Source organism: Lygodium microphyllum, chromosome 7 (assembly GCF_053477565.2).
Source record: "Lygodium microphyllum isolate KBCC chromosome 7, Lygodium_microphyllum_v1.1.10, whole genome shotgun sequence".
Taxonomy (NCBI): Eukaryota; Viridiplantae; Streptophyta; class Polypodiopsida; order Schizaeales; family Lygodiaceae; genus Lygodium; species Lygodium microphyllum.
The window spans coordinates 154,049,538-154,073,672 of record NC_141141.1 but is presented as its reverse complement, the minus strand read 5'-3'; the positions used below and the strand labels follow the sequence as shown (position 1 = coordinate 154,073,672).

Here is a 24,135-nt window from a genome sequence, read left to right as displayed (position 1 = left end):
CTTTTACTAACAATCGACGAATACCACCTTGTTTGGCAATATACACTCCCATAATCAAGGCTTTATACTCTGCCATATTGTTAGTGAATCCTACCTTGAGATAAGTAGCTAACTTCATCGCAGCTCGACGTCGGGGGTCTCGGATTACTACTCCAACACTCCCTTTTTTATTAGGGCCCCTGGATGCTCCATCAAAATATAATGTGTACGTCCACAATGGGTTTACACAGCCGGCCATCACGAACTCCTCTATTCGTAATTATGGTAATCAAAGTTTAGCATGTTGAGAGAATGAACCGACGGCTCCATCCCACCTTCTTCATTGAACTCAACAGGGATACTCGTCAACAGTCGTAAACAGTGATGGCAGAAGACTTTGATCTCCCAAACAAAGGTTTCGTCTTCTTGCTCAATCACTTTATATCCTTTGCTCCACCAGATGAGTATCCCTTGATGGTATCTTTGCTCCAAATATGGGTGCTCCAAATATGGGATTAACCGACCCATCAACTGACTTTAAGCTCTTCCGCAGGTCTCAAATCATTTCTAGCATGGACCTGCAATGCATTTTCTTTGTATTAGCAGAATTAGAAATAATAAGGTTTAATCTTATTAAGATTAACCTTATTCTTAAACTCTACTCCCTGTAGATCAGCTAATAGGGCTGTAGACCTATTCTTCCCTAACCGGACGATCTTATAGGGGCCATCCCATTTAGGCTCCAATTTTCCTGGGAATAGCTCCCTACGCGCATCGTAATACAGAACCAGTTGTCCTTTCTTAAAGGTATACTTCTTCGCTTTTAGATCATGCAACTGTTTCATGCGACGTTTAGCCACCTCTTGATGTAATAGACTTTGCAACTTAATTTCACCTAGGTGTGCTAAGGTCATAAATCGCTCTAATAGGGCGTCCTCATTACCCAAAGAATGGTTTATTGCGAATCTAATGGTCAGCAACTCAATTTCTAAGGGTAAAACGCACTCCTCACCATAAACTAGTTTGAACGGCGTATGGCCAGTGGCTCGCTTGAACGTGGTATTATATGCCCATACTGCCACATATAGCTTCTTATCCCAGTCGCGTTTCTTTTCAGATACGACTTTCGATAGGATACCCACAAGCTGCTTGTTGGTACTTTCAACCTGCCCATTTGCCTGCGGATTATAAGGAGTCGTTTTGTTGTGCTTGATCTGCCAAGCCTCTGTCAAGCTTTTAATCACTTTGTTCAGGAAATGGGTTCCACGGTCTGACACCAATTCTTTCGGTGGACCAAAACGGCATATTATATGTTCTAAAAGGAAACTAGCAGTCTCTTTAGCATCATCTTTCCTTGTTGCATGTGCTTTTGACCACTTTGTGAAGTAGTCAGTTGCTACAATAATATACCTCTTTTGTGCAGTCGACGACGGAGTAATAGGACCCACAAAGTCTATTCCCCACTTCTCAAATGGAAGTATCACTATAATAGGGGTGAGTGGTCTTTTCCTATTCTCTCGACTATCATGTCGTTGACAAATATCGCATCTCTTAACATACACAAACGCATCCTGGAAGATGGCAGGCCACCAATAACCTGCTCTTAAAGCCTTCTGTGCTGTAAGCTGTCCAGCAAAATGGCCTCCGCAAGCGGAATCATGGCACTCTTCCAAAATGAATGGCACCTCGTCAGGCATCACACATCGACGATATATGTCATCAACCCCTTGCCGATATAATGTACCTGCAATCAAGGCAAACTTTAATGCCTGCTGCTTAATTTTCCTTCTCTCAGCTTTAGATAGTTCGGATCCAGCCTCTCTTGTCGATAAATAATGCATTATTTCAGCATACCAGGAGGGAATAGATGCCATATCTATTTTAAATAACAACTCCATGTCACTACCTTCAGCCACAGATTCTTTCGGCTCCCTAAAGTCCACAAGACATTCCACAATACCCTGTAACCTTGGTGGCTTACTCCTGATTTCATAATCAAACTCCTGCAAAGTGATTAACCACTTCACTAGACGATCAAGCGGCTGCAGCATATTCATCAATAATCGAAGCCCCTCCGGCTTCGTATAAAGCACAACTTTCTCATAGAGGATATGATGCCTGAATTTCTTGGTCCCAAAGACCATCGCTAGACACACTTCTCCATGTAGGTATAATTGATCTCGGATACCCCCAGCTTCCAGCTAGCAAAAGCAATCGGGTGATACCACTTTTCTTCCCAAATTTGGGCTAAACAGCAACTGATACTATGCATGGTGGCTGCTGAAAATATATAGAACACCTCACCTCTTTTAGGTGCTTTTAAAACGGGAGCTTTTACTAGCTCCTACTTCACATCCTCGAAAGCTACCTTACAGGGGCCACTCCATACAAACAAACAGCTAAAGGACAATAGATTTGTAAGTGGCAACGTTCTTTCTGCCAAGGCGTTTATGAATCTACGATAATAACCAACCGAAGACAGAAAGCTATCAACTTCTTTTGGAGTGCGTGGTGGACCCATGGCAACTATGACTTTGACCTTCTCGGGATCTGTCACAACTCCTAACGAACTGACCACATGGCCCAGCTATGCCCATAAGGTACACCGAAAACACACTTCCGTGGGTTTAGAGCGATACAAAATTGTCTGCAACGCTCAAAGCATTTTCTTAAAATGATCAACTGCCTTTCTCTCACGATGGCGGCCCCTAAGTCATCAATAAACACCTTCAACTGTTTGTTGCCACGAACCAGGCGCATTGCATAAACCAAAGGCCATCACATGGTACACAAAAGTACACATGAAAACCTGCAAGAAAACTCTCCTTCTCACCAAGAATCCATGCTCTCCAATCACACAAGAAAGAGGCACACAAGAAATAGATAGATTAAAACCATCCTCACTCTCTTCCTCTTCCTTACTCTTCATGAGATCTTGTAAAGGAGCACAAGAGAGGGAAACAAGAACAAGAAGGCAAGTGTTGTGCCAAAATGAGAGAAAGGGAAATGAACCGTGAGAAGAGAAGATAAAGAAAGAGAGAGGGTGTAACCACCTCAACCTCCCACCTCCCCAAATCCCACAGCTGCAACCACCTCCTTTTCCTTTCTTGAATTATAAAATTCAAATTTGCATACATGGACTAAGGTCTAAGGACCTTTCATTTTTAGCATGAGACAAAAGGGTTTGACCTTTCCTTTTCCTAGCAATATTTTATAGTGTGTCTCTTTTGGACTACACATTTTACATTGCTTCATATTTGAAATCTTGACAAAGGGGTACAATTGCAATTAGTCATTTTACAAAAAGTTGTTTCCATGTAAGCACATTTTTGTGTCTTTATTTGCACTGATTTGTCGGTCATCATTCCTCCCACACTTAAGTGTGAAGCGTCCCCGCGAACAAATTTGAAGAAGAACCACAATCATCACTTATTTTTATCTTCAATCTTCATTTCTTTTCTTCATCATCTTTGAATTGCCATTGGATAGGGAAGGAAAATAACACACAAAATAGAATCACAACAAGGACGTTAAAGCCTAGGTCACAAACATTCCACAAGAAAAATTCACCAAGCACACAAAAGATAGGGCTTTTAACCAACTTGCACACAAGAATAACTTCACACTTAGGATAGACAGAAAAAAAACCACACCATAAAGCTCATAATAAAAAGCCGAGAAAGATAATCATTCATCATACCCTCTCTAAAGATACAACAATGTAGTTCTCCACCCAGTAAATGTGTTTCAAAAAAAACATGGAAAATAGGTTTTATTGAAGATAAAACAAAAAGAAAGAGAAAAAGGCTTGTGTGTTTTGGAGAAGGGTGATCTTGCTAAGCAGTAGAATCGAATTTAGGATAAGAGAAGATGTCCACATGAACCACTACCAAAAAGGTTTTTATTTAAAAGACTAATGGTTCAATTTTTTTTAAAAAAAACTTTTGGGGTCAATGCCAAAGGATGCTGTATGGATGGATAAGACCAGGGGGCGTAACGACCGCGTGGAAGGAGACGAGCAAGTAAAGGAGGATGAGACAGAGCCAATGTCGCCTCCACCATCAAATCGGATCCATGGGGTACAGGCTGGATTGAAATCATATGAGCTTGGTTTCCGCACATTGGAAGGTTCCACCTAGTGAGGCTAGGTGAAGGAGGATGTGTTCAAGATGATCGTTATGTTGCTGTGTGGAGGATGAAGAGTAAGGGAAGGATGGAGGATGCTGTGATTGCTACATGTGATGGAATCCGTCATGCTACAGGGGGCGAACAGTGGACGACTACCACTTAAGTGATGACAAGTCTCGAGATGATGTAGGGAGCGAGGGCGAACAGTGGACGACTACCACTCAAGTGATGACAAGTCTCAAGATGATGTAGGGAACGAGGGAGAACATGTCGGCCCACCAGAGAAGAGTTGGGTAGAGTAGGTGGAAGGGGCGAAAGAGGAGGAGAAGGCGGGGGTGGACAAAGAGCTGCGGGGAAGATTAGTGGGTTGAATGGGGGTTTAGGAGTGGCAGGTGGAAGTGGACGAGGGCAGGGAGGAGGCGACAGTTAGAGTGGCAGAAAGATACGGGAAAGGAGACAGAGGACATGCCACATGGCAACCTAAGGGAAAATGGAGGAATCAGAGGAGTAGATGGGGGTGTTTTGGAAGGGGGGAAAAGAACGGCCAAGGCTAGCAGCACGCACGATAGCAGCATGAAGCCCATAGCCTCATCAACCTCCTCTCTTTCATTCTCCTCCAACGGCTCAACAAGACTGTATTCATTCCTTGCTCTTTCCCTCGAAATGCAACAAGGAAAAATCGTGTTCCATGGCCAAAATACACCAGCAAATCCTTTCTTCTTGCAAGTTCCATGACCACCTCTTTCCCGGCCAGTGTATCAAATGAACAGCACCCTGCCGCGTCACAAATAGAACCATGAACTGGCTAGGTAGAGGTTGCAAATACATTGCTGGCCATGAAAACCTGCAAGAAAACTCTCCTTCTCACCAAGAATCCATGCTCTCCAATCACACAAGAAATAGATAGGTTAAAACCATCCTCACTCTCTTCCTCTTCCTCACTCTCCATGAGATCTTGTAAAGGAGCACAAGAGAGGGAAACAAGAACAAGAAGGCAAGTGTTGTGCCAAAATGAGAGAGAGGGAAATGAACCGTGAGAAGAGAAGATAAAGGAAGAGAGAGGGTGTAACCACCTCAACCTCCCACCTCCCCAGATCCACGGGATGCTTAGTATCATAAACTTATATAAAGTTGTGCAAATCTTGACCATTCCTGTCATTGCACATTAGGAAGCAGAGGGCCTATACGATGATAGATGAAGCCATGCACTCTAAAGGTATAAGAATTTCTAGCAATAGATAAAAACTCATCAACATTGGCACCAAGTGACACAAATGCAAGATCACTATTATACGATCGTATATTATTCTTAAATACTCTACTTTGAGGATGCATAGTGTGCAACAAATCATGCAATGGTTGCAGTGGACGTTGCAATGGTGGCAACATTACTTTTCCATTCAGACAACAATGTTTACAAAAAAAAAACTGATCCTTGCACTTGAGTCTCACATCTCCACAATTTAGCCAAACATCGCTCACACATCTCAGAAAGACTTTCCATGGAATGCATAACTGGGTCTTGAAATAGCAATATTGTAGTTGCAGGATGAATATCCATTGCAGGAAAAGCATGAAAAATGGAACAAAAACCTCCATTTTGAGGACTAAATGTTGGAACATTATTGAAACTTGACTCATTAATCACAGGATTTCCTAGATTTTGGCTATTTTCAGTCTTGTAATTATAATTCATAGCAAAAGTAAATTGCTGCTCAATCAATTCACCATCTAGAACCTCCATGCGAGAAGGCATATTTTGCATACTATGTAGGGTACCCCCCTCATGAATCACACTATCATGATTTAGAGCTTCTCTCTGTGAAATGTTTTGGCACCCAACCATAGCAGAATACATCTCTTTGTGCCCCCTTCGACCATGTTTTATTTGTAGCCGAATCATTTGAGTCCTAAGCCTAGCAACTTGCCATCATCTATGCCACATAGAGTCGAGTCTATGCCTATGAATACGTAACACATAATCTCTACTAGTTTATCGATGTGAAAATAATATGACAGGATTCTCACAAAGCCTGCACACCAAGAGAGACATGCATTCTTTCAAGAAGAGACTTGATTGGGATTAGTATTTTCAAAAAGACTTAAGAGTAGAACCAATCTAGAATCACATAATTCAAAACACTGTAGTAATTTATTTAAATCAACACAATGTTACATGCAAGGAATGCTAGTACTAAAAATAAAATTTATATATTTTTATATTCCACATATAATTAGATATCTTATCCAAAGAGAGACATAGAAAATTTCTATCTAACCAGCAAGTGATACCCCAAGCTTACAACTCAAACCCAAATATATCATTCAACAAGAATACGCAATATACCCAAAACATTAAGATTCTTAAATCATTACCAACACCAACAATCACAAAACTATGCGAGTACTTTGATTAAGATTCAAGAGCTACCTTTGCCATGACGAAAATAGCAGTAGAGTTATCTCTTTACAAATTGCAAGCGATAATAAAACTTTCTATAAGTTAATCTTTAAACTTGATACATCTAGTCTAGCTTAGTTTAAGTTTGTCACATAAAAAGCGCTGTTGCATAATTTCTTAGCCCATGAAATGCAACTTCACAAAAAGAAAGCACACAATATTATAAAAAGAGTGTGTCAATGCACTTTAAAACACTAGTAGTCAAAATCAAAATTAGCCCAAACACAAGTTAAAAAAGGCCTATAAAGACCATAACTTGTGTTTGTGCGTGTGCGTGTGCGTGTGCAAGATATATGTATATATATATATATATGTATGTATATACATATGTGTGTGTGTATATATACATATGTATATATATATATATATATATATATATATATATATATATATATATATATATATATATATATATATATATACATATGTATATATACATACATACATATGTATATATACATACATACATATGTATATATACATACATACATATGTATATATACATACATATATATATATGTGTGTGTGTGTGTGTGTGTGTGTGTGTGAACATTTAAATGCAAAAATCAATTAAGTTTTCTCTCTAGATTGCAAGACAATAAGTTCTCTCTCTAAACCTTAAGAAAGAGGCATCACATTTATGTACCCATTACATTTCACTCATTACATTTCAAAACCAATGCAAGTTTCACAAAAAGGAAGCATATATCTCCATAAGAAAGTGGTGGCCTAAGCACTTTACAATAAGCAAGACAATAGTTCTATCTAGATTGCAAGACACAATGCCTCTTCCTATAGAAGAAACCTCAAGAAAGAGGTATCACATCACATTGCAAGTACCCAATACATTTTACTTAGTTTAGCTTTTCCACATCAAAACCAATGTAGGCCCCACAAAAAGGAAGCACACATCACCACAAAAAAGTGGTGGCCCAAACACTTTAAAACAATATGGAACCGATGATAAGCTTGATCCTAAGCAAGTCCTCCCCCTTAGTTGTGACCATCCATTTGATGACTCAATTGTTGCAGCAAGGCATTAAACCTATTAACATTCATTTGAAATTGCAAGAATGGTAGTCGAAAACCTCTTTGGAAAATCATAGGCTTGTGGTTAACTCCAAGCCCCCAAAACGATGCCCACATATCATTCACCAATAAATTCATCAACCTGCTTGTCTCAGAGACAATTGTCGAAAGTTCCCTTACTTTAGCACCCAGACCACTCGAGACTTGTTGAAGAACACTCTAGGTGTGCTTTGTCTCGTACACAACACTATACAAACCCTTAGCCTGTTCATGTAGCTCTAAGGAGTAAATGGCAAGTGTATGATCGACACGGGTGCATAAACTCATCTGCAATTCCATCAACTCATTCATCTTAGCCTCGAGACATTTAAAGTCCGAAGAAATTGAAGTAGCCTTTGTGTTCCTTCGAACCCTTGTTGTTCTTGTAGATTTAGCAACACACGTTCCTTGTTGCCTTGCTACTTCTTTCATTTTTCACACACTAACTTTGCTAACTCTATTAGACTCCACATTTTGACTGCAAAAACATATACAAATATACAAATGATTATCTCCAAAAAAAGTATACAACACCTAGTCGTAAATACAATTAGAACTATCTTCCATATCCATGCGAACGGCTCCAAGTAGGCAAGCGTCGAAGAGATGATGTCATGGCTATTTTCTTTAATTCCATTGAATCAAATGCATTCAATGGCGTCAAATGCACTATGTTTGGAACATCATCCATGGCATTGCTTTGTTCCATGATGACTACACGAAACTTTCAAGAGAGTATAAGAGTTCCACTAGAGAAATCTCAAAGCTATTCAAGATACAATCGATAAACACATTTGCAATCAAAAACCCTAAATTCAAGGTGACTCAGACTCAAAGATAAAAGAACAGTCATGCGCGTGAGCACATGCGTAAGTGGCCATACATGAGCACATGCATACATGGTGCTCGTCAAAGGCCAATTAATAACCCCTCCCTCTCTAATGGATGTCCATTCATTGACATTTGCATACGACTCTCACATCACCGAAGGCCTAGCAAGCACCACTCAAACTTGAAAATATGCTAGCCTCGACCGTATTCGAGACTTGAAAGCAAAAGAACAAATATGCATTAGGCCCAACATGCATAAGCAAATGTGTATATGCCCATGGTGAGCACATGCGTACACAGTACTCAATAAAGTCCAACCAAGCATTGTCTAATCTTCCCCCCTCTCTCTCTCTCTCTCTCTCTCTCTCTCTCTCTCTCTCTCTCTCTCTCCAAGCCTTGCCAATGGATGTTCATTAGTCTACATCCGTACGTAGGGCTTGCTAGAGGATCGAAGGTGTTGTAGATCCAAAGGTGTCTGAGGCTCCAACTGAAAGAATACTAAGGTGAAAGATGGAAAAAGAAACCATTAAAATGGCTCCAAAAAAGTTTTGTAATCTAAAATAGATAAACAACATATTTCAAAATGGAGACTTTCATCAATCAAATAAGGCAAATAAGAAGTCTCATAGAGGTTATACGTACACCAAGCAAACCATAGATCCGAGGATGTGCTTATGTGGTGATTCTTTCAAGTTAACATTGCCAAAAACCTATCAAGATAAACTTTGAAAGAAGCAAGTTACACATCAAGGGCAATGTTCTCTAGTGTAAGGGGATGAGCCTATGCGGCGATTCATCTGGGTAAACATTGTCGAGAACCTATTAAGACAAACTTTCAAAGAAGTCAGTTGCACATCAAGGGCAATGTTCTCAAGTGTGACCAAGCTCTCATTCTTGTGAGTAATTAACTCACATACTCCATCCTCTATACGACCTGCACTGTCAATAAGATATTTCATCTTCTAGTCACGATCATCCAAGGATCTAGCATTTGGCCAATATTTTCAAATATGGTCATATATCTCCTCTATATAGCCCTTGATTTCTTCCAACTCATCATGTATCCTCACTCCATCACCAAGGTTTCCTTCATATTTCTCCCCCAGCATTCTCTCAGTTCTTTGTAGATGGCTACCAATGTTCTCACTAAGAGAAATCGAAGCTCTTTGATGTCAAAATAGTGTCTTCACTTGCTTCTCAATCCCATCCAAGTGACGAATGATTCTCAAGAACCCAATAGAACTATCATATCCTCCAACATGCTTGAGTGCATGACGAATTGCCTTCCTCCTTGTAACCTCTTTCACCTTGCGCATACCCATTTGTACGCTAGGAATGCATTGTACAACATTTGATGCAGACACGTTCTTGTTTGCTATAAAACCCTCCATGTTGCACAAAACACGTGCGTTAACAATAAGGTGCGTATCAACTATCCTTAAAATTTAGAAATAATGAAAAATCCTAAATGGCATTAGATTAGCCTTCCAATACATTAAATTTGAAACATATGTGCTTTACACCATGTGATCGATCACGATAAGATTTACTACAGCAAGCATCACTTGGAGTGAGGTTCCAATCTATTTATCTCACGTGCATGACTCAAGTGAATCTTTCACTAACTCACATACATGTATTTCAAGCAAATTCACATGGCTTCCTAGTAGGCGAGAAATTAGAGTTATTGTCACAATGGATGTATTCATTTGAATATCCCTATGAATACATCCCTCATGATGCAAAACCCCTCTCTTAGTCTCAAATCTGACAATTCGTCTTTGTTCACAACCCATGGACAAATTCAAAGTTCTCTATAATTATACGCACCTCACAAATTGTAATGAGTAAAGTTGAGGATGGATCTTTTAATGTACCTAATGTTACAATGACCACTGAGTTGGCCTTTTAATTGGAATGAGGTTTTTTTCCCTAGACAAAGACTCTCATTACTTATGCACACTACACAACATCCTTTCCTAGAAAATCATGCCCTACAACAATGCAACACTCCCCATCCCTGCTAATAAAACCAACATTAAAAAAGTCCCAAAGTTTAAAAATGTCAAAAATAGGGTTTTTTATATCATTAAAGTTAAATTATTATTATATGCATACCAACCTTACGAATTGCAATGAACAAAGTAAAGGATGGATCTATCTCTCAATAATGAAAGTCAAATAAATAGTATTATCACTTAGCCCCTAGTGCATTGAATGCTACAACTACCAATGAGCTAGCTTTTCAATTTGAATGAAGCCTTTTCTCCAACACAAATAGCCTCATTACCTCATCTCATTCGGATCTGTAAGATGGACACCTATAGTCCAAGGGTGCACACAATACAATATCCTTCCCTAGAAAAGCACTACTTGATAATCCATGAAGAACATAAGTATAGAAATTTGTAGTCCCTACATTAGAGTTCAAGAGATATGGCTCCATCTTGATACCTTTAGGGGTTGATAATATAACACATATCTTACAATTAATATAGAAGATAATAAAATAAACATAGATTTAAATCCCCATATTGTTGATATCTTGCACTCCATGTCTTAAAATGCATATCTTAAAATGATTATTCTAACATAATGTAGATCCTCATATCTTAAAGTGTGTGGGCAGGTGTTCTCTATATAAATCCAATATTGAAAAGTCCACTATTTCAAAAGCCGATAGAGAGAGAGACACACACACACACATACAGACACAATTTTTGCCTATAAAACCAAATTATTACACAAAATCAAATCAAAATACGAAAACTTTGCATCCTACATGAGACTTTGAGAGAGAGAGAGAGAGAGAGAGAGAGAGAGAGAGAGAGAGAGAGAGAGAGAGAGAGAGAGAGAGAGAGAGAGAGAGAGAGAGTACTGAATCTTCCACTCCATGTACTAAAATCAGTGAAGATGATAAAATAAACATAGATTTAAATCCCCATATTGTTGACATCTTGCACTCCATGTCTTAAAATGATTATTCTAACATAATATAGATCCTCATATTTTAAAGTGTGTGGGTAGGTGTTCTCTATATAAGTCCAACATTGAAAACTCCACAATTTCAAAAGCTGAGACAAAGAGATACACACACACACACACATACAGACACAATTTTTGCCTATAAAACCAAGTTATTACACAAACTCAAATCAAAATATGAAAACTTTGCATCCTACACGAGACTCTAAGAGAGAGAGAGAGAGAGAGAGAGAGAGAGAGAGAGAGAGAGAGAGAGAGAGAGAGAGAGAGAGAGAGAGAGAGAGAGAGAGAGAGAGAGAGTGTGTGTGTGTGTGTGTACTGAATCTTCAACTCCATGTACTAAAATCAATGTAGAAGATAATATAATAAACATAGATTTAAATCTGTATTGTTGATATCTTAAGATGTTGATATCTTCCATTTCATGTCTTAAAATGTGTATGTTAAAATGTTTATTCTAATCCAAGGTAGATCCTCATATTTAAAGTGCATGGGTAGGCGTCCTCTCTCTCTGCCCCCACACCTGCGTTAAGAGAAAGAGACCTTCCCTCCCCCTCTCTCTCCCTCTCTCTAAGCAACCAACCAACCTACCAACTAACCTACTTCATACCCTATGAGAGAGAGGAAGACATAGTCCATAACTAATTGATCAATCACTTTCTCTCTCTCTCTCTCTCTCTCTCTCTCTCTCTCTCTCTCTCTCTCTCTCTCTCTCTCTCTCTCTCTCTCTCTCTCTCTCTCTCTCTCTCTCTCTCTCTCTCTCTCTCTCTCTCTCTCTCTCTCTCTCTCCCTGTCCCTGTCCCTCTCCCCCCTCTTCTCTCCCATACCTGAATATCTAGCTCTCTCTCTCTCTCTCTCTCTCTCTCTCTCTCTCTCTCTCTCTCTCTCTCAACTAAAAACAACTAAAAAGTTAACTAATAACAATAAAAACTAATAACTAACTATTAACTTAATTAGCCATATTATCTTAGTCTTAATCTTAATCTCAATTCTTATTGTTAATAACCTTAATCAACCATTAAATAATAATTATCATTATCAATTAAATTAACTAAGGTCAAATTAACAACCAACTAACTAACAAATACAATATATAGTACTGCTCTCTTATTTTGGCTTTTCATTCGGTTTTCGAACGTCCATTTCCTTCTCCCAAGCCTGATCTTGAATTTCTCCTAGGCCTAAATTTCAATTTGAATCATCATTGATATTAAGATTTTATAATCCATACATGGTCTGTGATCATTGAGGCCAGTTAAGGTGGCTTTTATGTCCAACATTCTCTCTCTCTCTCTCTCTCTCTCTCTCTCTCTCTCTCTCTCTCTCTCTCTCTCTCTCTCTCTCTCTCTCTCTCTCTCTCTCTCTCTCTCTCTCTCTCTCTCTCTCTCTCTCTCTCTCTCTCTCTCTCTCATGATTACAGATTATAGATAGATAAGAAAGTAGTGTAGATTCTCTTTCTCATTTTTTATTTTGCAGACTTGCAGGCACACTTACGCTCATGATTTTAAGAGCAGGTTGGTGGGAGCTTAGGGACAACTAATAACTAACAATTATTAATAAACTAATCAATTAACCAATAATTAACATTAATAATCAAAATTAATCAACATAAATAATAATAATAATAATAATAATAAACACAATATAATAAGAATAAAATAATAATAACTCATCACAATTATAATAATAACAATAATAATATTATAATAACATAACTAACTAACAAATACATACAATGTAATAAAACTATACAAAAACAACTAATAACTTAACTAATAAAAGCTAACTATTAACTTAACTAACCATCTTATCTTAATGTTAATCTTAATATCAATCAATTAATAATTATCAATTAAATTAACTATGCTCTAATTAATAACTAACTAATACAATATAACTACATAAAAATTACTAATAACTAACAATAATCAAATAATTATTAAATAGATTCAATAATAATAAAACGAAAAATTAATCAATCAATTAATTAATTTTCATAAGATTTAAATTAATTAATTTTAACAATAATCTATATCTATAACAATAATAAAAAATAACTAATCAAAATCAATAATTAGCAACAACAATAACAATTAACATTAATATAAACAATTATAATCAAAAAATAATATTATATTATATTTATTATTATTATTATTATTATTATATGATATTATTAATACTATAATAAAAACCAATATAATATAACACAATATAACAACATGATAATAACTATAACTAACAAACAAGTACATACAATATAATAACTATATAAGAATATCTAATAACTTAACTAATAATAACAATTATATATATACTCTTTCTTATTTTGGCTCTTGGTCAATAATAATAATTATTATTATAATATAAAGTATAGATCAATCTATATTCTATAATCTATATCTATGATAACAATAACATCAACACTAACGCTAACATTAACTATAATGTAAAACATTATAATATAACCAATAATAACATTTATATTTATAATATAATTATATAATCTATATCTATATATCTATACTCTTTCTTATTTTGGCTCTTGGTTCGGTTATCTCTTGAACCTCCATTTTTCCCCCCGAGCCTATTGTTCCTCCCAAGCCTATTTCGAATTCGAATTCATGTATGCATGGGATGTGATCATTGAGGCCAGTTGAGGTTACTTTAATGCTCGGCGTCCTCTCTCTCTCTCTCTCTCTCTCTCTCTCTCTCTCTCTCTCTCTCTCTCTATTAGAGTATAGATTAGATCATAGATCTCTTTCTCATTTTTTATTTTGCATTTTATAGGCTTACAATTCGGATCAATAATAGATTAATAATAATAATAAGCAACCATTAACTATTAATAAATATAAACATAAATATTAACAATAATTATATTATAACTATTATTATTATTATTGATAACTAACAATAACAACAATAATAACAATATAATATAATAAGAAACCATTAACTATTAATTAACATTAACATTAATATCAAATCATAGTGTAATTATATTATATATTTATAATTGTTATTATTATTAGTTAGCTATAATAATAATAATAATAATAACTATAGAAAACTAATATGATATAATATAATATAATAAGCAACCATTAACTATTAATTAGCATTAACATTAATATCATATCAGATTATATCATAGTATAGTTATATTATATATTTATAACTATTATTATTATTATTATTAGTTATATTATACTAATATATATATATATATATATATATATATATATATATATATATATATATATATATATATATAATGTAATGTAATAATAATTGTAAAGTATAGATTAATCTACAATATATCTATCTATATCTATAAAGTATACATTAGTAATTAATAATTTGTATCTATATCTATAAATATAAATATATGTTATATTATATTATATAACTAATTATTATTATAATATAATTATATATTATATATAATTATTAATTAATTATCAATCATCATCATCATCATTCATCATTCATATTCATAAATAAAATCAATGAGAATGATAAAATAATAATAATAATAATAATAATATAAGCAACCATCAACTAAACTATTAATTAACATAAACATTAACATTAACAACAACATCAACATTAACATTAACAACAACATCAACATTTACATTAACAACAACATCAACATTAACATTAACATCAACATCAACATTAATGTTAACGTTAACATTAATATCCACATTAACTTAAAACATTAATGTGGAAGAGAGAGAGAGAGAGAGAGAGAGAGAGAGAGAGAGAGAGAGAGAGAGAGAGAGAGACGCCCTGTGCCCCTGCAGCCGATCGTGTTGAGAGAGAGAGAGAGAGAGAGAGAGAGAGAGAGAGAGAGAGAGAGAGAGAGAGAGAGAGAGTGTGTGTGTGTGTGTGTGTGTGTGCTGCACCTCAATGAGAGAGAGGGAGACATGACACCTGCGTGTTCCATGTTCCCACAACCTGCGTGTCGCCCAAGCTCCCACAACTTGCAGCTTGCTCCAATCGTAAGCCTGCAAAATGAGATAAAAAATGAGAAAGATATCTATACTCTTCTTATCTAATCTATACTCCAATCATGAGAAGAGAGAGAGAGAGAGAGAGAGAGAGAGAGAGAGAGAGAGAGAGGGAGAGAGAGGACGCCATACATTAAAGCCACCTCAACCCCCCTCAACCATGCATGCATGAATTCGAATTCAAAATTTGCTTGGGAAAAATTCAAAATAGGCTTGGGAGGAACAATAGGCTCGGGGGAGGGGGGGGAAATGGAGGTTCGAGATAACCAAACCTCCAGCCAAAATAAGAAAAAGTATAGACTATAGAATTTTAAGGCATTTAAGGTATAGAAGAGGATTCTCTCCATGTTAAAAAGGCTCCCACACATTTGATATAAGCTCCAATATCAAGTAGGACACTCAACTAAATTGATAAACTTGATGAATCTGAGAAGATCCATGTATAAATTGATTGATAATTGGTGGACAATAGAAGGCCTTAGACACCTTGAATAGGTTTACATATGTGCTCTAATTATATTTCTAGTGTGTTTACGGATGGTGTTGATAGTGTTAGAACCCTATAGAGCTTCTTTTCGTCACCCTTACAACCATATATAAGAAAAAACGAACTATAAACAACCAAAACATTATGTATACAAACCATAGATTCTCAAGACAACGAAAGCGAAACAAACTTTGGATGTTTTGAAATTCAAGAGGTATCTCTCCACAATCTAACAGCACCTTGGATTCTCTCTCTCACACCTAACAGCAGTGAGCACCTTGGGACTCTCTCTCTCTCTCTCTCTCTCTCTCTCTCTCTCTCTCCGTGCCTGTTTAGTTTATGTTAGTCCTATAAGCTTTTCTTTTTAGAAATTTTAAAATGCCTAATTCCGATGCGGTGGTGTTTTAATCGCTATGCATTTAATAGCGAGTGGAGTAACTTGTAAGCTGTTAAATCTATTGTTTTAAATTCGCATTTGATGACACGTTTACACGGGTGACTTGTTTTCTTTGCTCCCGAAGTGTGAACTGTAACTGCAAATTTTAACATGCCCACTTCAGCATGTTTTGCTTTCCGTCGCTTCCATTTTGTTGTGGGGAGGGGCTGTTACGGAGAACAAAGTTATTGTGTCTTTCATCAGGGAACGGCTCAACCTGATGAGTCTTTGCTGGTTTGCTAGCCTACGGGCTGCTGAAATCACCGGAAGAGTGTAAGAGTTGGTATTTAGTTGTTGCCTTTGTGTGTGCTGAATGCCATCTAGCTTGAAATTATCCCCATTGTATTGTGCATGCTTGTCTGCAGGAATTAGAGCCACAACCGTCTCACCTTAAAGCTCGGTGCCATGGACATCTTCGAGGACAAGAGTGTGCTGGAACTGTTGAATTCAGATTCACTGCCTCAATTCTCAACAGCGAATTTGAATAGGATCTCGGATGCACTTGCAAAGGTTAGTGCATGTCTCTAATCTTCTTTTCTGCGGCTCATTTTTGCTTGCAAAAACCATTTTGCTGCACTTCACAGATTTGGATGTGCGCACTCATGGATCTGCAGGTTTCATTAGCAAGCAGCTTTGATTATGGGGTTCTTTCTAAGGTCTTCAATTGTCTGCGGAGCTGGTCCAGTTTACATGATGTTTTCACAGTTTGGTCTCACCTTGCAAGCCTTTATGATACTTTACTCCATCAAGATTATGGACAACTGGAGGTCTTAGACTCCGCTTGCGAGCTTCTATTTCTTGTTGAGGACATGATTGATCAAGAAAAATGTAAAATCTGCTTACCTGTGTAGAAAGCTGTGCCTATCCTTTTCCTGTATACCGTTTTGACTCGCACAAGCTGGCAATTTCCACAGATAAGGTTACGGCTGGAGAACATTTTCTGTTGCGCCTGGTCACGCTGGCGGGATCTAAAGTTACCTCGGTTAAGCTTCAAAGGAGCGCTGTTGAAGTAATATCGTCGCTGATTGTCAATTGTCCTGTCAACCAGCGAATTCTGGTGGAACAACTGACTCCGCAATGGTATGACGCTCCTGTTTTTCTGATCGAAAGGAGATGGAGCTTTCTTTTCGTCGCCGACTGAGGAATACACGTTTTTGTAGGGAGAAATTGGTGCAACAGGTACTGCCGAAGTGTGGGGATTTCTTTGTGCAAGCGAGCATTGTGGAAATCTCTTATAGGCTTTCAAAAAGGGATGTCCAGCTGCTTGACTTGCTTAAAGATCAGAGGTTAAAAGAGGAAATGCGAGTGCTTCGGCAGTCTAAAAGGCGTGATTTCTACGAGCAAACCAGGATATTTCTCGATCATTTGAATCAGTCCCTTGGTCTTTCAAGGAGGTAAAGGTCGGGATTCATTCAAGAAAGATGCCTTCTTGTTTAAAAAGTGTCTTATTCGAAGGCTTGAAACTTGTTGGCTTTCTATCAAGCAGTGTTTTCTCTTTCTTGGCAAAAGATATTGTCATTGACGGGCAACCAACATCCTTGAAGGAAGAGAAGTGGGTACATTTTGGCCACGATCATATGAGTTGTTATGGAGTGTTGTCGGTAGGTGATACCAAATCTGGGCCCTGGAAGTTGCCAGCCAGATAGTTGTGTTCGCATCTAGAATTCCACTTAACAAAAAATTTCTGTGAATTGTAGGGAAGCAGCAGTCCTCAGCTTGTGGACGTATATTATAAGACAGTCACAGGCTTACAGAGTAAGTATCTCCTCTCAGTTTCTCTTTATCAGGTACATCTTCATGGGGAAATGTCTCATGGACACGGATAGAAATAGATAGCTAGGAATGATCACAAGGAAAACTTGTTAGCTGTGTTAGTGCCAAATCGTAGAAGTTGTACCAAACCAGAAGAGTCAATTGGTGCATAAATTGCACGCTTGACATGATGTTTAAGACTAGGTTATAAAGTTTTTCTTAGACGTAATGCTCAAACGTTATAAACCTTAAGATGAGGCATTGTTGATGCACGTGGGATCAGGGTCTGTACTGCGTCACCTTAACAGTCACCAGACATCTGATTTGCTGGCAATGAGGATGGTAAAGGACAGGCATGATAAGAATTAAGCTGAATTGGACAGACCTAACCTCTTCCCACTGCTTAATAGTAACAAAAGAGACCAATGAAATTATGCTGGTTTCTAACTTATACAAACTATGTCAAATTAACGCATTGTTTGTTTGCAATCTCTCTCCATTATCTTAGCATCTTATTAGTCTTTAGGTTTTAGGTTTATACTATGCAACACATCATGACTCTTCTATCTCAGTTTAAGCTTCAGGTAAGACAAACTGAGTGGTGTATTATAACTCTTGCCTTAGTTGTTGACTGATCTTGGTAAGCATCTAGGATTTATATTTATGGTACCACTGTATGGTGGAATCTGAGCTTGTGCAAGCGCTGTATGAGACAAGCTGAATGCATAATGAGAGGTACGGACGTGCTGAATGCAGAATGTGCAGCTTTGACGTAACTTTGCAGAAATGGGATGAAGAAAGAAAGGAGAGACGGAAAGACGAAGGGACACCACATTTGCTGTACATCAGTTTGAAATACAAAACATACAAACGTATGTTAGAAATAGTTGGGTAAGCCCGTTACTATTTAATGATGGATGCGAAACTCAGTCACTAGAGTGCCCAATTTGGGATACGTGTGAGGTTGATGAAGTTTGTACAGATGTAAGTTACTTCACACATGGAGATTATCTCGAAATATGGTGGAAATATGACATAACATCATGCCTTGGACATTGTCTCCAAGCATGGTATATGACTAGGGACATCAACATTTAACACCATGCCTTGGAGATTATCTCCAAGCATGGTGGAAGTGCTGACAAGAGACATCAGTGTTTAACAGTGGTGCATTGTGGACCTTAGGGTCTCGCACAGGTGTTATTCAAGACTTAAGCGAGGGTAAAGAATCTGGGTGAGGACGTTTAATATGTACATGCTTGAAATTTGAGATGTATAACTCACAATATGAAGTGCTTCTGTCAATCAAGTTTCATAAGCTCTGGGAGCTTTCAATGTAGATATGCTAAGCTGTCTCCTGTCTTTTCTGATGCAGTTTGTTCCGATAGCTCCATAGAATTTTACATAGGAGGGCTGCCCAGATCAGTGCAGGTGTCCCCTTCCTTGCTATGTGCCATATTTCAGCATGCAGATCAATTTTTTAAAATATATTGTCTGTTATTTTTAATGATAGACGTTCCTACAGGACAAAAGTCCCTCTGAAAATTTCAAAATGGCTTTCTACTTCAAAGAGAAAGGTAGGTGAATTTTATTTTGTAACAAGAATTTTGATGGCACCCTTTGTTTAGGTAAGGATCGATTAGTGTCTTTGAACAGATCTTTCCAGTGTAATTGAGCACATTCTTCCAAAAATTAACTGCCAGAAACGGAATGAAAAGGTAGTGTCTGAGATGTCTCAACTCATTATCTAACTGTGAAAAGAAGGAAACTGAAAAACTTGCATTGATTTATCTTTTTCAAGCGTGATTTCAATCATTTGAATAGTGGGAACACATCGACGACTCCAAGTATTTCCTCAAAGTCCGAGAGAAGCTTCAGAAAAGCTTCAGTGGGATTCTTTATTCCCCTCCCCAAAAGGTTCAAATTGCCAGTCTTACCGAGAACTCTCGACTCGCAAACACTGATCAACAAGGCATCTGAAGACAAGATTCACCGGGACACTTGCAAGCAACAGAATCAAGCTAAGAACAATAACTCTTCTCAATCAGCTTCAGTGCCAAGTGATCATATGTGGGAGAGTGCCTTTGAAGCTCGTGAAGAGAAGTCTTTTGTCTTTGAGGGGTCTGCATTGCCTGGTACTGGTAAAAGTTTGACCTACCAAGATCAAGTACAAGGAAACTGCATCAATGACATGGCTGCCACAACAGTGATGTTTGCAAAAGAAGATACCATTCTTGAATGTGAGTCGGGAAGATCTAAGATAAATACTGAGCAGAAAGATTTGCACCCATGCTCAGAAAAATGTGGCGTTATTGAACTCTTGCCACCTATAAAAGGAGCAAAGGCCGAAAGTATTAGTGCTTTTTCAAAACGCAATGGTGAACAACAGTCTCATCCAATTTCAGAAGGCACAGCTCAGAAGCGAGCAGTCAATAACAAGAATGGCATATCCAGTGCTTTGCTCAAAGCAGCAAAAACATCATTGACAGCTGAACACAGAAGCACTGCTGTCGGGCAAGCTCCCAAAAGGCTAACCAAGAAGGGAAACACACTTTGTAATCACAATGGTGAGAAAGAAAATGCAATTTCCGATTCTGTGGATGCCCCCGATGTTTGTAATATTCAGAACGATGCTTTACCAGATTTATGGATGCCGAAAACCACAAAGACACAGAGGGGGAAACACAAAGCGGAAAGCACGGAAAGGAATGAAATACTGCGTGACAAGATCCTTGCTATTCTTAAAGATGCCAACTTGCCTAAGTCAGATAGTGAGACAGGGAAAAAGCATTCAACTTCGGATCCGATTGAAACAAGCAGTGAGGGTAACTCCATTCAGAAGACACTTTGTGCAGCATCCATTGAAGGGCAGCGAAAATTGAGAAACCAACGAGCAAAAAGGGTAGAACGAAAAGCTAACTTGACAGAGGAAAAAGAGGAGAAGCTGGCTTGCGTGAAAACTGTACCGCATGATGTTATGCTTCTCAATTCAAACCAACCACCCGTTGCTGCTGAAGTCAGAACTGCTCAGAAAAGAAAATCTGAGTACCTTCAATCTAAGATTGAGCAAACGGATTGTATCCACGCCTCGGTTTCTCCTACAACACAAGGTGCTATGAAGCAGACATTTGACAAATCGTGTCTTTACGAAAGGAAGAATCTATCTAGGCGACAACGAAGACTGTTAAACTTTGCAAGGGGAGATCCAATACTACCACCATTGATTGGTGTAGATGAGTTGTTGCATTCTGATTCTGGTAATCAATAATCTTTCCTATTGTTTTCAACTTATCAGTACATGCCAAATTGCAAGCCCGAACAGTAATTCAAGGCGGAAGTTCTGAACTTTATCACCTTCTGCAGAAAAGGGACTTATTAGTCCTTTTGACCACACAGTGCCTTCAAAGTCACGTAAGTCTATAAATATTATGAATGAGAACATCGGCAAGAGAACACGTGCAACACATTCCTCAAGTGAAGAAAGTCAAGGTGATCAGGCCAGCGGTAAGACCCATAAGGTCTTTTTACTAGTCTTATATGTAAAGACCTAAGATTATTGGTTTAGTAATTTATGACGCCACAATTTCTAGCAGCAAGAAGTTCTGAAGAAGCCTGTGAGCTGACGTCGTTCAAATGCACTCCACGAATCTCTACTAGGGATAAGGAGCTTAGTGAACAGAATTATAAAAGAGTCAAAAACTTGCACACTCGTGGAATCTTCTCGGCAGGTTTCCTTTCAATTTCCCCATATTGCTATATGTTGTATTGCCGTTCTTCGTGGCTTTTGAGCTGGTGCGTTGATCAATTGGTGCAGAAGCTGATGATACGATCAATGACAATGATGGTAAAGTTGTCTCAATTAGCCGGTAAAAGTCTTAAGCTTTGATGCAACTGATATCTTCTGTCATGACACATTTTGTGAGTGAACTCATTTCATTCTGGATTAGGGAGATGCAATTGCTGGCGACATTAATAGAACAATTTGCACAAAAGATTAAGCTTGAGGCACGTCGGAAATCAGAACATATTCTTGCGTGCACCTCTGAGGGCATTCAGCGTCGGTGTCGAGAAGTTGAAGTGGATATTCAAGCAGACGTGTAAGTCAAATACGTAAAGCCAAGCTGCGTTTGTTCCCCTGCGTACATCAATCCTTCTCTGTGAAATTGCGTAAACCAAATGGTTTCTTCTTGTAATCGTACTCTGCAGAGTGGAGTGCATAACATTAGGCAAGGAGAAGTTTGGGCTACTAAAGTCACTATTGCAAGGTGAAACTGCGCCATTCTCATTGTCTGGGGTGGTTTTATGAACCTAAAGGTCTCCAAGAAGATGCATGCACTTCACCATTTTAGTCAATTTCGATTGGAATTCCACTTACTAGACGGAAATTTATTTTGCATTTGTAGCTGAACGTGAGAAATTTGAAGATACAGTGCAACAATGGAAGGATAATTTTCAGACGCATGTTCAACGTTTGAAGGACATTTCCTCTCAAGTGGATATCACTCACAACCATCTAAAAAGTGTTTCTGATAAGCTAAGTAAGAAAGAATCTAGTCCGTTATTACCCGTTAGTTTGATCGGGAATTCTACTACGTAATGAGACCTTCTATGGGTTACTACAGAGTTAGCACACCGGAAACTTCTGGCAAACTTGAATGAGCTTTTCGAGCAGCAACTGACAGAAGCTGATCAGAAACTCTTGGCCATTCGGAAGGTGACAACCAAGCTCAAGAGTTGTGTCATCTAGAAGGAAAAAAGCAGGTTGACTGCGTCTAGGAATACTACATATAATTTATCCGTAACTTCGATTTTCCCTAATCAATTTGCAGGCTGCAAGAGGCCTTCGTGCTGAGCTCAAGGGAGCGCTGGTAGCCGTCTTATTTTAGAATCAAAGGTATTTAAATGTAGAGTGTTGTCAGATTGAACAATACGTGGGGGTGTAAGTGTTGATTTAAATTTTTCCTTGAAAAGTCTCATTGAAACATTCATTCAATATGACCAAGCAGAGAACATGCAATGTCTTCATCGGTATGCATATGCAGTGGATATTTGTTGTCTGTGTTGCACACATGTACAGTGTTACATTTAACAGTGTGGAGATTCAGAGGAGACTCCAGAAGCCTCCTCACCACTGGTTGTAAGCCAGCTCCATGCATGCCAACTTCTGCAAGCCTGCCACTGCTGGCTGCACCAAATATGCTTCCTGTTCCCTCATCTTCCCACCCCACCCTTCTCTCTTATCGAACGTCCCTTTTTTTTGGGGGGGGGAGGGGGAGAAGGTTGTAAGATAATGTTTCGTGAAGCTGAGTACTCAGTAATTGGCTTTCAGCGATAGCTAGTAGAACATTTTCAGCACATATGATGATGCTATATATCTGAGGATAGAAGGGTGAAAGCATGGTAAGGTGGCTCGAATAGTTGTATCCTGAGCATATATTATGATAGCATAATAGTTGTAAGCTGGAAGGAGTTTCATTCCCTTTACAAAACTTTTAAAAATCATATCTTTATTGCATAGTCAATTAAATTGTGCAGAGTTGGGCCTTATCTTTTGGACTAAAAATAATAACGTGATTGTATGCACACGCGCGCGCACACACACACACACACACACTCTCTCTCTCTCTCTCTCTCTCTCTCTCTCTCTCTCTCATAATCAAGTGGCTATCCTAGTGGCAAGCCACTTATTTTATTACTCAAGACACACACACACACACACACACACACTCACTCTCTCTCTCTCTCACTCTCTCTCTCTCTCTCTCTCTCATAATCAAGTGGCAATCCTAGTGGCAAGCCACTTATTTTATTACTCAAGGGAGTCACTCTATGAATAGATGTGCATATTAGGTGGGTTCATAACAAGGGATTTTAAAAATATCATTTGTATGCATTTTTCACATATAGAAGGGTATAATATAAATGGGTTATTTATAGATTGAATAAAAAGGGTTGCCTTTTATTCAGGAACAATTCACAAATAATGATA

The 24,135-nt window shown here is 37.9% G+C and overlaps 1 protein-coding gene across 7 annotated transcripts in view; it reads left to right on the top strand.

Annotated features, from left to right (window-relative positions):
* Positions 1-16,469: 16,469 nt before the first annotated feature.
* The window catches only part of ASY3 (asynaptic protein), a 44,223-nt gene continuing 36,557 nt past the window's right edge, over positions 16,470-24,135 (top strand). The window contains exons 1-20 of one of the 7 annotated variants that reach the window (XM_087682112.1): positions 16,473-16,667; positions 16,760-16,904; positions 16,979-17,222; positions 17,309-17,474; positions 17,555-17,788; positions 17,881-17,995; positions 18,092-18,149; positions 19,522-19,577; positions 19,660-19,723; positions 19,803-19,864; positions 19,948-21,403; positions 21,510-21,650; positions 21,737-21,874; positions 21,961-22,012; positions 22,094-22,243; positions 22,353-22,411; positions 22,550-22,684; positions 22,769-22,860; positions 22,976-23,040; positions 23,153-23,661. In XM_087682112.1, coding sequence (XP_087538238.1) covers positions 16,800-16,904; positions 16,979-17,222; positions 17,309-17,474; positions 17,555-17,788; positions 17,881-17,995; positions 18,092-18,149; positions 19,522-19,577; positions 19,660-19,723; positions 19,803-19,864; positions 19,948-21,403; positions 21,510-21,650; positions 21,737-21,874; positions 21,961-22,012; positions 22,094-22,243; positions 22,353-22,411; positions 22,550-22,684; positions 22,769-22,860; positions 22,976-23,032 — 3,384 coding nt within the window. In that variant the 5' untranslated portion in view covers positions 16,473-16,667; positions 16,760-16,799 and the 3' untranslated portion in view covers positions 23,033-23,040; positions 23,153-23,661. Of the gene's footprint in view, positions 16,668-16,759; positions 16,905-16,978; positions 17,223-17,308; positions 17,475-17,554; positions 17,789-17,880; positions 17,996-18,091; positions 18,150-19,521; positions 19,578-19,659; positions 19,724-19,802; positions 19,865-19,947; positions 21,404-21,509; positions 21,651-21,736; positions 21,875-21,960; positions 22,013-22,093; positions 22,244-22,352; positions 22,461-22,549; positions 22,685-22,768; positions 22,861-22,975; positions 23,041-23,152; positions 23,662-24,135 lie in introns of those variants that run through there. The other 6 variants (XM_087682116.1, XM_087682115.1, XM_087682117.1 and 3 more) reach the window with 6 other exon arrangements.